Source organism: Anabas testudineus, chromosome 4 (genome assembly GCF_900324465.2).
Source record: "Anabas testudineus chromosome 4, fAnaTes1.2, whole genome shotgun sequence".
In the NCBI taxonomy this organism is placed as follows: domain Eukaryota; kingdom Metazoa; phylum Chordata; class Actinopteri; order Anabantiformes; family Anabantidae; genus Anabas; species Anabas testudineus.
The window spans coordinates 11710002-11726134 of record NC_046613.1 but is presented as its reverse complement, the minus strand read 5'-3'; the positions used below and the strand labels follow the sequence as shown (position 1 = coordinate 11726134).

The window sequence follows — 16133 nt, the reverse complement described above, 5'->3', positions numbered from 1 at the left end:
CCTGTGCCCCTTCAACCACAGACTGAGCATTTGGCACCAAACCTTTATTAATTACAGCACATCATCATGCCTTAATATTTGGCACACCCACAGCAAAATGCGAGGATTGATTCTTCACTTTGACAAACACACTTTTGGACCTCGACGTACAGTGCTCTACAGAACAAAACCTTCTTTGGATCAGCTAGTTGTTACTTGTTTGCAGGGAACTACTCAATAACTCCTGTTCCCTGTATGGTTTGTGTTTTAAACCATAGGTAGTTTAATTCACTCGATGCAAGAGAGGATTTATATGGTTATATGTGGGTGTGTGCACAAGCATTATGCTCCAGAAATGATCTGCCAGCTCTGCTATCTGTGCACCCAGGACACCTTGAATGATGCCAAACTTGAATTTTATGATGTTGCTGGTTTCCAGAGAGTTAAAACCTGTGAGGTGCACATTGCAAAAATTGCCTAAATAATGGGAGAACCATGGAAACCTTTTGGATGTTCTTTTTACAGTGTCACACTCATTTGTACATATGAAAAGAGAGTGAAGGACAGGTTCAAATTCTGCCTACTTTCTCACATCTGCACTACTGGCCACTTGCTGTTTTAAAGTGGATGTTTCTTGGATTGGTGGTTTCATGAAATGAAATTATTCTGTGGCAAAGTCACTCGTATTGCGATGTTTGAACTCAAGGCCGGGTGCAATCACCTGGCCACGCTGAAAGTTTAAGTACAGTTGAAACAGTTGAAAACATGCAAAAATGCCATTATTCTGTAGGATTATACCACGATTACAGTGGGAGTCATTAGCTCAAAATTAAATGGCTTGGATTGGAGTCGGGGGGGAAAATATGGCACTAACTTTTGGAACTTTTAGTACACCCCTCTTTAGTGCTGGCACCTCAGCTGAGCAGATGAAACAGAAGTTCTCTGGTGTCAGCCACATGCCAGCAGTCCAAATTTCTGCTTTCATTGTACACTTATTTGTTGCACACTTTGGGACCAATCTTCCTCTGCTCCCTCCCCGTCTTCCCTCCTTTGCTGGCTGTTGTAAGTAATAACCTTGGTTTTTACAAGCAGGCATCAATCATCTGCACAACCGTACTGGGTGTAATCTTAAAGCCCCCCCCCCCTCACAAGTCTGGCTTTAATCTCAGCCATGGTCTCCAAACCCACAGCCCTGTCGGCCTCACCACTTTCCCCACTCTTGACAAATTGCCCATTTCCCTTGGGTTTGCAATCTCTGCACTCTTTTCCTGTGTGTGTGTGTGTGTGTGTGTGTGTGTGTGTGTGTGTGTGTGTGTGTGTGTGTGTGTGTGTGTGTGTGTGTGTGTGTGTGTTGTTCTATAGTATGCCTGCTCCCACTTATGTCTGCTGTGTGTGTGTGTGTGTGTGTGTGTGTGTGTGTGTGTGTGGATAAAGTCTTGTACATTTTAGCATCTGTGTTTGCTGGGCAGTGTGCCTTAAGTGTCATGTTTGTGTGTGTCTACACTGTGCGCTTGGCTAGCCTTGCAGTGGGGGTCAAGATAGTTCTGCAGAGTGGGGAGGGAGGCCAAGCCATGCCAAACCTATGTTTGCAAGGGCACTTCACTCGAAGTGATAAAAGTAGAATAATCCCCTTTAAAGCGTCTTAACGAGGTCAAATCTGTTGGGCTGCAAGGGGGAGGTTTGTGTGTGTTTGTGTGTATGTGTTGTGGGGATAACGCTGCAGAAATGGGGGTAAGCCTTGGTTTGGTTCATGAGAGATAATAATCAAAATCAAATTCCTGGCCCAAACAGGATTAGGCTCTCTCCACGCTCTAAAGCCCCTGTCCAGAGCGGCTGAAGACACAATCCTATTCCTCAGCCTCTTCTCACACACACGCACACTAAACACACACACACTGTACGCATAAGCAGAGCAAGGCTTGCCTGGCCCAGACAGAGTTGGCTGGGGTGAGCTTGGATGGAGGCCAGTTAGCCCTGTCCCTCTCTCAGATCACTGAGCACATACGCTTTAGTCCAAACACTAATCCGGGATATTTAGATGAAATTGTTTGGTTAGAGCTATTCTTAGATGGAGGATGTGATCTTGTTTGGTGCTTATCAGCAAAACACAACAGTGCACAAAGCGCTCATAATTATTTCATTCAGTAGGATGAATTCTACTTGTAGACACTTTGATTTTAGAGGAAATGGACTTTGACACCTTCCATTTCACCGTTGTGTTGAATTTCTCCAAATGTATCGCAGTAAGGCTTCACAACTAAACACCACTTTCTGTACCGGCTTTCATCACTTTTCATGACGGTTCTTATCTAAACCACACACATACTGCTCACACCTAGGCTTTAATTTATCCATTAATCTTACTGCCAAAACCAACTGAAAAAGGCAAATTACTATTTGCTTTCAACAGAAATACATTTCCTGTCTTTTCAGTCATTTAGAAAATACATTACCGTTGAATAATAACTTGTCTGCATCCATTCTCTGCACTCAAACTGGGCAATCAGTGATGGACAGAGGAGGTGGAAGGCTCACATGGCATCCTTGGGACTGTTGCTATGGAGCGGACATGCTGGCATTGAGAAATAGGCCAACTGCTCGTCAGTGTAGATCTTCTGCATTCATTTAAAAAGTGGGAGTGAGATAACATCCAGTCATTAGTGAGAGATTACAATGCCAAGGCTCCATCCTTGCCTCAACACACACACATACACACACACACGTACCACACGCAAATACACTCCAGCTGAGATGTAAACAGTCAGGCAGTGCTCCAGGAAATACAATCCCCACATTGCCGCTACCCTCAGGCTGGATTTATACTGAGGAGGATGTTTTTCCAGTGTATCCTGCTGTTATTGTGTCGTTCTGTGTGTATTATATTTGTGTATGCACTCTCCTTGTGTGTCTAAATACTTCACTGGAAATATGTACTGTATTCATTTATTGTTAGTGTGTCTAATCACTTTTGTGTGTGTATGTGTGTGCGTGTAAAGCAGTACCCTCCCTGTAATCTCCATCCCTTCCCATCGCCTTTGTCGATTGATCTGTGGAGCAGAAAAAACCTTAGCTTGATTCTTATTTAAAATAGACATTATGGTTCACAGTAGATTTCACATGGATTGGACTAGATGATGAGGCCAGGAGTGGTGGGGGTTTGTGTGTGTGTGTGTGTTTGGGGGTGGCTTGTTTGTCTGTGGGTGGGTGACGATGAGTGGGCTTGGGTTGGTGGGTGGGGGATGGGGGTGGGGCAGCAATTTCCTGAAATGATGAATCCCATTTATTCGCTGAAGACTGTCTCAATTGCCTCACCAGCGCACAAAGCTTTTTAATGCTTTAATTACGTCTCAAAGGAGCAGGGCAGAATCAAATTAGAGATTGTCCTACATTTAGGTGCTTTGTGTGTGTGTGTGTGTGCGCACGCATGTGTGTGTATGTGTGTGTGTACTATGCAAATGTTGCATGTGAGGGAGAGTGTGTGTGGGCTGTTGTGTGCTTGCGTATGATTCATGGCAGTGAATATTTGTTCCTCTGACAACCAAGCATCATACATAAGGGCTTATCACACTCTACACACAGATGCACACACACACAAAGCTGATCCTCACACACCTATTCGCTGTCCTTTTTTTGCTCTAACACACACACACACATATCTTTCTGTGTTACATTCACACTGTCAATGCCGTTTCTCTGTAACACAAACAAAAGCACAAGCACACACATTAGCTGAGCTGCTTTCTTGCACAAACACATTTTCAGTCACGCAGTGAGTAGGCACCTCTTTTTTGTCGCAGCAGCTGTTGTATGTCACAATATTACGGCAGTATTTCATTAGCATTATGGGCATCCATCTGTTGTGGGCTCTCAGTCCCCCATAGAGCACCTCGTTTTGGTCACTGACAGAGAGAGAGATAATAAACATTGTTAGCTGTGTATATTACATGTATATTACATGGAGCTGGAAGAGGCTCATTTAGTCCCGTTGTGAGTGACAATAAAATCAGGGTAGTGCCGGGAAAGCAGACGTCATGTTTCTTTGTGCTGCAAGTAAGCCAACATATGTTATTTTTGAGATGTTCGCATATGTATATATATACTTATATGATATAAATATGTAAAATCAATACACTCAATCACTGCTAAAGCTACTATTTTATCAGCATAGTCCATGATTTTATTTTTTTCATATTCAGCATAACTCTCCTCTCTAGTTGTCCATCTAGTGTGTGTGCTAAAAATGTGGTGTTTTTATGCAGTCCTTGGTACCGCAAGGACCAACTGATTGCCTTCTCTGCTATCCATCTACCATGCTAAAGTCACAATACTGGCACAGCCATGAGCGAAGTATGGTCAAGAAAGCAGCAGTTTCACTGCTTCCAACAGCCTACACACAGCCAAACAACAAAGAGGAAAAGGTCAAAAGGACAGAAAACAGAAAAAGGTCTTTAAGGCAAAAGGCAAAGACACGAATATTGGTCCAGCTTTGAGAGAGAGTCCAAATTCTGAATACTTTGCTGCTCTGCTAAGCAAAGGGGTGGAGGGACAATTAAAAGCTTCTGTCACCAACCTGAAGATGGATAAGAACAACACCAGCTACAGTGATAACTACACACAAAAGAAGATACGATGTAATATCAGATACTGTCCCCGATATTGCCTCAAGTGGTTGATCATGTATTGTATAATGAGGCTGATCTAGATGGGCAGAGACATGGGGCCAATCTATTCACTTTGATTCTGTGTTTGTGACAAATGCTACATCATGCATCAGCAGCACATACATGCCAGTAGACATGAGAGAGCAAAAGAATCAATATGTAAATGTTATTTCATGTTTGCTATGCCGACAAGTTAGATGGCTACTTGTTATATCTGCAAAGGAAATGTTTCGAGGGGTGGTAGCACTACTGCAAAATACAAAGCAACAAAGAACCTCTGTTTTCCAATTGTTTTTGAGTAGTTCCCTTCAAACATTGAGCAGCATTTTAGCTTAAATAGCCCATCCCTAACTGTTATATCATCTTTATTAAACTCAAAAAGTCATTTTATGAACGTTATGACACTTTGTATTGTCAAATAATATTTTCAGATCATCTAAGTATCTTCAAAAATAACAAACTGACTTCACATATGTACACCATATGGGGAAGTTACTCATTAAATGTTATGGGAAATCCTAATATGCCTTTCCTGGCCTCTGGGTATTTAATGATTCTAGGACTTTAGAGGTGCTTATCTGACGTCTTTGTCTTGTCTGTGCCTCCCTCTGTATTCCCTGTTGAATGGGATGCCCGACCTCGGGCTGCTGACTAAGAGGAACTTTGGTATTTTTGCATACTGCACTACACAGGGAGGAAATTGGATCTAGGAAAACAATTTTACCCTCCAGCACAGGAGGCAACCTGTAGGCAGACACATACAGAAAAACACACAAACACACACCAAATGTTCAGAGACCATACCAGTGCAGGGAGAAGTTACTGCAGCATGAACTGCATGGTTGCTTGTTGCTAAGTGCCTTGTGTTGACACAGCCTTTGTATGGCACAGACCCATATAGCTGAGCCGTTGTTTGCTGAGTTTGGTCCATGCCACACTGGCTGGAGAGATAATGGAAAAGGTTATTCTGCTTTACAGTTCAAGTCTCTGTCTCAGAGCAGTGACTTGGTCTGTGTAGATTGGGGTTTTGTGTGTGTGTGTGGTGGCAGCATGATAATGTCAGCACTTCACATGACATTTGAAAGTGTAATGGCTGAGGTCACTGGGCTCATCACTGGGCATGGCGATGTTTTTTGTAATTACCTCATAACTGTCCCTCGTCATCTTCCAAACCTAATTTTTCTAAATATGTCAAATGCAGCTGTTTATAGTGTTGTACAAGAATATTTAATTTACTGTTGAAACCAAAATGTTTATACCCTGGAAGGCTCTTATATGAAATCAACCCGACCGTTTAACTGCGTTAGATCCGAGCACTGCCTACTGAACCACAAAAGCAAAAAATAATTCAGCCTTTGAAGCAAGCAGGTCTGTTCCTACAACCTGAAGCAATCCTGTTGCTAAGCATATTCTCTGGCCATGTTTCTGTGAATGAGAAGGAGCCTATTTGTAGTTAAAAATGAAGCTGAGCGACATGCCGCGGGGAGCGGGGGTAGAAAGCAACAGGTCATTCCTAACAGCAGTGGGCTCGCTTCCCGTAAGTGCTGCAATCAGATTTCTGATGTTTTTTTTATGCCTGCTCAATCATAGTGGGAAAATGTCGTTCTTTTCCCACCTGACCCATTATGCAGCCTGCTGAGAAATAATGAGATTTTGTCCCTATTTGGGTTTGATGCTTGCTGTGCTTTAACACACAACCAGGTCATCCACTGCTGCCTGGGGAATGCAGTGTGGACAGAATTACAATGTTGGCTAATAGCATCATTCAGGCTAGGTGAAAGAACGATGGTGTGGCTGGCTATATGAGCAACGGACAAAATCTTTTCACGTGACATGGGTAGCACTAGATAGATAGTTTTATCTAGTGTGAAATTCCATTCAGTAAACATTTCAGTATGGTATGGGCCACTGTATTTTCAATAACCATGACTAAGCTAGAGCTCAGCCATACAGGACCACAGTGGATGTGTCCTGGGTCCTCCAGTGGCCTGAACCTTTGACTACTGTCAGGCTAAAGGAGAACTGATAGGACTTAGGTCATTAACATTCAAGTAATGTATTACAAATTAAATGAGCGCCATAAAGACCATCAAACACAGACATTGCTGTCAGCTGAGTTGTGATGCATTTGGTAAATGCACAAGATTAATATAGTGCACAATGGAGATGTCGTGTTCTCGATTTTGCTGTAATGCTTATATTGCATACTTCTGCTTCAGAAACTTGCATTTCAAAACATTTGCATTTATTTTTTTGGCAGACTTTTTTATCCAAAGCAACTTACAAGTCAGTGACGTTACACCAAGCTTAGAAGCGCCCCCTGTGTGATGTTGCAATGTGGCAGAGAGACCAATGATGTCAAACGGATAATTTAAGAGACATTTTATTTGGAGCCAAACCAAATCAAAGTCAACCAAATGTTCCCTATAATAATATTTATAAACTTGAGTTACTGTCTGTATTTATACAAGCATGATGTATTCTAGATTGAATAAGTATGTTTAGAATTTGCCACCCAATCTGAATGTTGGGAAAACAGCAAGGAATCTTGAAATAATAATGCACGTTGGAGTATACGTTTGGCTGTCTCATGTATCATCAACCAGTTGGGTGTTACAACCCACAACATATGCTGTGATTGTGGGTAATAACTCCTTAAGGTTGCTTCGGCATTGTGAGATGCTGCTGGTGCCAGTCCAAGGACAGAAAGAGTCTGGGTTATGTCTATAGAAGGTTAAATAGGGGAGTATAGACTTCCATTTATGGCTAATTGCAGCTATGTGTGGGTTAGACTTGTGTGCACGCACACAATTTCACAGTGGTTGAGATATATAACAGAACAGTGCAAGGGTTTAAAATTCTGGCAGGAACAATGGGGATGCATGTTTCTGCTTTGTGAGTGCATGGTTTTAGTTTTGAATCTACACAGGATTTTATGAATTTGGCTCCTTGTGAGTGGAAACATACTTGCCAAAGAATTTCTAAGCAATGATGCACTCGTTGGACTGCGTCAAATTGAAAACTGCTTGATTTTATGTTCATGTTTTTAATTATTTCTTTCACTCTGCTCCCTTTCTCTGTCTTCCACCATTCTTTGTGGTTCTTACTTTTAATTCTCTTGTGTTTTTCTTTTTTGGCAGGCTTCATCGCAGCAGCTGAAATTTACAACCTCTGACTCCTGTGACAGAATCAAGGATGAGTTCCAGTTCCTCCAAGCACAATATCACAGGTGCGAATAGAAACACTTACATGCACACATATAGACGTTAATATGGATAAGTGCAGATAAGTCCTTTTAAAAAGCAGATTGTCTCGTGTGTCTTGTGTGTTACTTAATTTTTTTCTTTATTGATCACCTTTTTTACAATAGTGGGTACAGTGTTAAATTGCTGAAATGAGCTTCAATATGGCTACAAGAACCTGTCATATCATTTCCTGAACATGATTGTGAACATAAGGACTCTTTCAAGACTTTCCCATTTAAACTCATGAACAGACCATAGCCATACCAGCCCACTGGTATCTAAAATTATTCTAATTATTATTCCCCCTGGAAATAACTGTGTACTTTGGTATTTATTGTTCAGTGTTTTCACTGAGTAGCTTAATTGTATTTTGTAAATATAGGCAAATTTAAATTTGTCAAATTAAATCAAATTTTGATGTCTGAATCTCACTCACATAAAGTTAGGACAGATACATGTTTATCACCTTGCCTTTTAATTACACTTTTCACTCTTTTAGGCATTGGATTTTAATTGTTGCAGTTCTAGAAATGCAATATTTGCCCATTGATGATGGATTCAAGGGTTGCTGAGCAGTCCGTGGTTGCCATTGTTTGATTGTCTTCCATCTGACATGAGTTTGGGACCAGAGAACTTGGCAGCACAGAATTGATATATGTCTTTGTGTAATAGAGTTTAAGTTTGCATTTCTAAATGCAGTGGAGGACTGTGTCAAGTGACAGTTTTTAAACTGTTTTCCAAAGTACTGCAGAGCAAATGTGGCTATATTCATCATGGTAGGATGATAATTTCTTGTACAGGGCTGCCTGAGGGTTTGAAGGTCACATGTATTTAACGATTGTTTGTCTCTGAATGTAGATAACGATAAAACTAAATTCTCTGCAAGCTTGCATTGAGAAATATTCAGTTTGAACAAATTGGCAATTCTCTCACAAAGTTTAGGTGACCCACAAGATTGAGCCTTTGATGGATCACAAACTAGACAAAGACAAACTGCTGTAACTTTAGCAGGAATGTGGTATTTATCTACAGGCAAGCATACCATTCAAAATAAGTATAGAGTAAGAATAGAACTAAATAAAAGTTTTCAATAATAAATTGATGATGGAAAAAATATTTATCTTGACTTAAAATAATTTCACAAAAAAATCTAAATAAAATAAACAGTTGCTTTACAACCCATCACAACTAAATACCTAAAATAACAGCCTCAAAACTGAGTCTGTGTTTCACATTTATGTGTCCCAAGTTGCATTATTTTCCCCCAAATCTAAGGAATTAGACTTTAAAAAAGCTTTATGAAAATTCTGCATGAATGTGAGGAACACTTCAGTAGTCGACTGCGATAACATGAAAATGTCTGCTTTTGTTCCACTACTCCTTCATTCTGCCTCCACGCTGCATGCTGAGGAAACATCCTCTGTTGACTCATACCTAAATCAATCTCGTTTACCCTGTGCTATTGATCTCTCTTTACTGCTTAAATATTGCTACAGTGCCAGAAGTCTGAGACACTACCAAAGTGCCTGGTCCAACCATAACTGATCTGTTTGATAACGTTTATAAAGAGGGGCGGGGGGACGCCACAGGGTCTCCATCTCAGCAAGAGATCTTCTCTTTGTGAGAGCTGAGTCTTTGAAGCCTGCTTTCCTTCCTGAGGAGGTTGGTTTGTTCTTCTGTACCTGTTCTCCCAGAACCTTCCAGAGGCTTGCCTCTGCTGGTTACATAGACAGGCAGAAACAGATGAAAGCCTGGCATATTTTGTGTAAAATCCCTGCTTCAGTCTAATCGCACTTGTTATGGAGAATTGAAGCAACAACACCCTTCGTGTCTTTTTATTCGCCTTTCGTTTTTGTCTTTCCCACAGCGGTGAGCAGCACCGTTTAACCCTCTTTAGAGAACCAGGGCACATTTGAAAGAATACCTTTTTTGTCTGAGTGTACAGAACATGCATACAGTGCCTATTGACTCAGAAGGGGGGCTGGGTGAGGTGGGGGGGGGGGGGGGACTGGAAGCCACAGACGAAGCTTTGTAGTGCTCTGCTGCTGCTGTGCTGTGCTTGTCTGGTGCTGAAGCCTTTAAAAGGCAAACGTACCACAGGCATTCCCCTGGGTATAGTAGCAAGCATTGTAGCTGTTGCTGTCTTCCTTATTCCACCCCCTCCTCTCCCCCAACCTCTTCCCCCCTCCCCTCGTTCATATGCATAAATAGATCAGGGAATACATAAATCAAAATAAAGATGACAGTAGGAGCGATTTAGAGACGAAAGCATCGGCAATAAAACTCCATCAAAGTGTCGTTTGAGAGCAGCAGTGCAGGCCCGAGGGCTCCTGAGCACCAATCAGAGGAGGCACAAAGCCAATCCCAGGTAGGCTGGCAGCAGGGAGGCCCGTCGTCATGACAACCCACCACACAGCAGGAAGGGCTATGTAGAAGGGAAAGGGAGTGTTTTGGATAAGTGGAGGCTGCTCATACAATACAATCGCCCCTCACCCCTCCATAAAAACATGACCCATTCTCCCTCTGTAGATTATGTTGGGGATCTGTGGCATGAGCGACCATGAAGTTGATTAGCTGCGTTTTACATACAGCAGGACCCATCATCACCTGTGTTTAACCTTAAGGTCCCTTCCACACTGCAGCATTCACCTGGCACCTGTACGTCTCCATCAAACTAATTCAGTTTTAGCAGTTATTCATCTGTTATTCATCCAAGAAGAACTGTGTTCCAGTGTCTTTTGAGCAAGGACTGAGTACACTTGATCAATAAATTATAATATGTAAAACTAGTTACATTTCTTTGTTACCAAGTCATGTCTGGAAAGAGCAGTGCAGAAAAACCACTGCAATTATAACTTGAAAACAATTACATCATCACTGTTCCACTGAAAAAAGTTATGTATAACTGCTCAGCTGAATAATTAAAGCATTATTTGAGATTGTTAAAACTTTTTTTTCCCCCTGTAGTGTACCACAATTAAAGTTAATTTCAATAAAGGATAATTGCATGGGGGCATCGCTTGGCTGCATTCAATTTTAGATGGAATGAAAACAACTCCTGGGACTCCTGGGTGAAGGTAATATATCACAATGAATGAGTTGCTTCATGAGTGGCAGTTACGTAATGCAAAAAATTTACAACACATCATGTTGCTGATATTAACTGATTAACTACTAGATATTACACCTCGGAAGAGGTTCTGTGTATTGACTGTATTAAATGTTAAGTGTATGTGGAAGCACAGTGACATCTGAGGTTAGACCCGTGGGGGCGTTTCTGTCTGATAACAAACACAGATTTTAGGTCATCGCACGACTGATTTCTCTTTGCTCTGAAAATAAAATCAGCGATAACTTCGACTAAATCTCACATAATTTATTAGATAAAAAGTTGTTGAAAAATAAGAAAAATGTTAACAAATAATATAAAAATAATTATATTTTGATTGATAAAAAAAATTAAAGTTGGAAACAGTTTTTAAACACAGACTAAATCTAAATGTCATTTCTTCATTAGATAACCCAGCACGCTGCCACCAGCGCTAATTTGAATCCAGCTACTACAAGCACGTAGTATGTGGTATTGACTCTGTAGGTCTATAGCAAATTTTCCATCCTATGTTCATAAATCCCACAAATGACTGACAGATACATAAAAAATCAACACAACCACAGCCCTAACACTGAAATAATTTTAATTAGTTAACTAAAGAGTTAACTCCATCCAACACTACAGTCGCTGTGGTAATTATAGGAGACGCAACATAACGTAGGTTTGAGTAAGCTCATATCATTTGGCATGTGCAACGCTGCGTTCGTTCTGCCAGTTAAGACGAACAGCGATGAAGATCCAGCCAACTCTCACTGTAATCGAGCTGTCTTTCCTGCAGACAGTTGAGAAGAACATCCCAGCACAAATATATGCAAACCATCAAACAGGTTTCAGACTTATCCTAAATCTGAACCTATCCACCATGTGCCTGAGCATATCTTTATTTGATCTGAGTCTTATCCAGTCTTCACATCAGATGACGCCTTTGGAGCCTGGCACCGTGTAACTGGCTGCTTCAATCAAATGCGTCAAAGGGATTTTTCTTCTTTTTTTTTTAACCTCTGTCTTTTTCATTTAGCAATCATGCTGACTTGTTGACACGTCCTCCTTTGTCCTGTCGCCTCGTGTGACATCAGCGCTGACATGATTACAGCTAATGGCTTTCGCAGGGACTGGGTCACAGGAAATGCTATATTTAGACTTTACTTCACAGAGTCTGTTAAAAAAAAGAGAAATTTTGTCTGAACACATCACTGGAGTTCAGAATGAGTTTAACCTCCTCTGTCAGTCGACACCTTGTCGAGCTCAGTGAAAACGCCGCCACAGACCAGTAAAGGTCGGGATATTGATGGTGGTAACGATGATGACAATGGAGGTGGTGATGATGATGATAAAGATGGTAATGGGAACCGAGAAGATGACAATGTAGAGAGTGCTGATGATGATGAAGGTGTAGGCAGTGATGAGGGTTGAAGTGATGATAAAAGTGATGACGGTGCCATTAGCGAAAGTGGAGGCAATGATGATAAAGGGGGGAGAAATCACCTGATGTCAGCTCTTTAGAAGGAAGATTGTCACAATGACTAACAAAGTCGGACTCTGTGCTCCTCTCTCCTCAGCTTGAAGCTCGAGTGTGACAAGTTGGCCAGCGAGAAGTCAGAGATGCAGCGCCATTATATCATGGTGAGTGGTGCTGTGCGTATACATATGTTGGTGTTATATGTAAATAAATTATTTTCTCTGTTCTTGTTTTCACCCTCCGTTTCTTTCTTTACACTCTTGTTTTTTTATGTCTTGCTGCTCATCTTAAAAGTTCTGGGTTATTACAACTCAAGATTTTATATTCATATCTTTGACCATCTGTTTTATGTGTTGACAAAAACTATACTCACCAAGATATTTGCAGAAATCTTACAGTGCTAAAAACAAGTCAGGCTGGGCAATACGTACCAGCAGTTGTCATGTATGTTTTATGTTTCATGATGTGCAAAAAGGTTGTCTATAAGGGTTTGAATCTCACCATATGATTAGAATCAAATTCACAATGAATTCTCAATTTAATAGACATTGGAAGTAGATCTTGATACTAAAGCCTTTGTGTTTTTTGGTAAAATAAAATTACATTTAAATAGTTAAGTTAAATTTGAGTGTTTTTTAGGTTTAACAACAACAAAGACAGCTGATTGGTCGATTGAAGTGCTGCGGTGTTCCCACACACTCACTGAACACAGACAGTGAAGGACACAGGAAACTTACTTCACGGAAATTAGTTCATGTCTGGATAGAAAGGTGCGGGATTAGTCACTTTTAAAACAACAGTTGCTTAGGGGTCTGGAAAACTGCTAAATCTTGTGACACAGGAGCTAAATTGACCATATTTCATACTGGGAAGTCATATGACCACACGCTCCACTGCCAGTGGAGACTGACTGGTCATCTCTCCATTAGGTGAATAAATAATGAGGAGAATAAAGAGAATAGGTTTATATCATATATACATGTATGATTATAAATATGTAATTATTTTGCACCCTTTTGTTGTTAAATAATCACATAGGCTAACATTGTGATTATGATTCAGTTGATTGCGCAGCACTCGATTCAATCAATAGACAACAGGCAAATTTGTCTTTCTTCAGCTTACTTTGCCAAACCACTCACTTTTTATTTCACTGAATTACAATATGAATCACTGCTGGCTTTGTGACTGTCTGACTGTACAGAAAAAGCAGAGAAGAGTGTATGGGAGTATGCAGCTTTCATATCTGAGACAAGTTGATTATGATTTGAAAGCGTGCTGTAATCCCCTGCCTGTGAATTGAGTAAAAGTGTACTTCATTGACCACAACTTGAAATGTCTTTGTTCTTTGGTAGAAACACAAATCAATCCACATCTATCCACTGGTGTCAAAATGCTCTGCTGTGCTGTTCATATTATTTGGACTCCAGCAGTGGAGAAAGTCCTCAAACAAAATCTAGGAGTGCTTTTACACCAGTTTGTTTAAACTGAACTCAAGTTCATTTTCTCTCTTGGTGCTGTTCATTTTGTCTGGTGTGAACACGGTACATGCACTCGAGTGCACTGAGGCCTCTAAAAGAGGTGGTCTCGATCATCATCATCTAGCGAACCCTGGTGCGGTCCTCCTGGTGAGAAAGCGTACCGAACTGAAATATGACCAAACGCTATCAATCTGATGTTTTAAGTGTTTTGGGAAGTTTGTTGATTTTCTTATTTATCGCTAACAAACGTGGAGACGTGATGAGATGAAGTGCCTCAAAGACAACAGGTCTTATGACTATGCAGGTGATGCATCAGCAGGATGACGCCCCACGACTTTGCCCTACAAGATAGCTTTTCATCTCCCGAACATTGTCTTTTTTTAACCATGACAATCGTTCACTTATTCTTAACCCAGTTGTGTTTGTGCCTGAACCAAACCTCAACCATAGCCACAGATATTAAAACAGAATTGTTTTTCCTCCCTTTACCTTCCAGTCCCCTTCATTTCCTCTCTTTTCCTATCGCTCTCTGTCTCTGTCCACACATACACGCACGTTAACCCACGCACACAGATGTGCTCACCCGCTCTCTGCTCCACCTCAGGGCTAATCTCATTGTTGCTGGCCGTGGCTGTGTAGCCGTCTGATGTTTTGCCTCTAATTGATCCTCTGACTGGCTTTAATCTCATCTTATCTGTGCCACCGCACTACTCACAACACCATCAGCCAGTCAGCAGACACACACACAAACACACTCTGAAACACTTTTTCTGTGTGTGTGTTCATCATGAGTAAATACACCCTAATACACACACACACACACACACACGCTGCAATCACGATAGCTTGATAACATCTGTACACACACGCCAATATGCATACTATGTCACAAGAGCACCTGATGTTATGCTAGCATATAATGATGATGGCACAAATTTTCTATTGGGGAAAAAAGCTGTAATATGTTCTGACACAAATGTGTCTGTTATTTGTTGTTTAATCACTGTAAACAATTTAGATTAAGGTAAAAGTTCAATAAAGAGTTTACATGGTTTGCAAAACTCCTTAACTTCCTCAATTACCAAATTTGTGTAAAAGCTTTGATGATCGGTTAATTGTCCAGCAGGATGTTTGGTAGCCTACAGGCTGATATTATCATCACAAAGTACAGAACATAAAATGTGAGTGTTTTCATTGGTTGTTTTTGTATTAACTTGTTTGCAGCTGTTTTTTTTTTTTTTTTTTTTTTTTTTGTCTTTGTTAGCTGTTAACTTTTAGCTTTAGTATGTCTTTCTGCTTTTAAGCAACCTTAATTATTATTATTTTCTTTTCAAAGGTTTAGAACAAAGCTTCTTGTCACTAACAATTTGTCACCAGTTGTGGAGAAAATTCTCCATGCTGAAAAACTTAATCATAACCAGAATAAATCTCAGCAGTCACTTTATTTGAGATTAACTTTTAATGACTAAATAAATACAGTGTTGTCCTCTCAGTCTGCAGGGGGATGAATAACCATGACAATTGCCCCTTACCCTCAACCACGTTTTGTGTGTGCCTGAACACACCTCAACAATGGCGCTGTCAGATATTAAAACAGAACTCATTCCTCTTTCTTTACGTTCAACCCCCTTCATTTCCTCTCTTTCCCTATCACTCTCTTGATGTCTCTGTCCACACACACACACACATTCGCCCGCGTACACATGCTCGCCTACTTTTTTTTTTTTTTTTGAAATATTCTCTAAAACCGCAAATCGTAATGTGAAGAGGTGCTGTGAAAGCCTTTTATGACTCATACTCCTTCAACAGCATTGGCAACAATGCAGAAATGTTCACTTTTAAAAGTCTGAGTCAGGCTCGTCCTTCTAACCAGTCAGACAATTACAGTGATTTCTGCTTGATAAGTACATTTTGGAGCATTCTTATTTTTTGTAATTTCATAATGACGACAACCCGAAGTGCTATACGGAGCATGTCGGAGTGTAGCAGTCCACAGAGGTGGAGGCTAAGGCGCAGCAGGGTGCATTGATTCTCATACTAGTGTTAGCTTAAAGCTGTAGCTTTAATTATTGAAAATGAGAACGTGATGTAGCAGAACATTCAACTGAAACTTTTTTTGATAAGTGATTTTCTGACATTTTATTAACATAATGAGTCAAACGTTATAGTTAGCCTTTTAAAACACAGCCATCTGCA

At 40.7% G+C, this 16133-nt stretch overlaps 1 protein-coding gene across 2 annotated transcripts in view; it reads left to right on the top strand.

Moving 5' to 3' along the window:
• tle5 (TLE family member 5, transcriptional modulator) overlaps positions 1-16133 on the top strand; it is a 40114-nt gene that overhangs the window by 9929 nt on the left and 14052 nt on the right. For both annotated transcript variants that reach the window (XM_026345878.1, XM_026345879.1), the window contains exons 2-3: positions 7781-7869; positions 12557-12620. In XM_026345878.1, coding sequence (XP_026201663.1) covers positions 7781-7869; positions 12557-12620 — 153 coding nt within the window. The remainder of the gene's footprint in view (positions 1-7780; positions 7870-12556; positions 12621-16133) is intronic.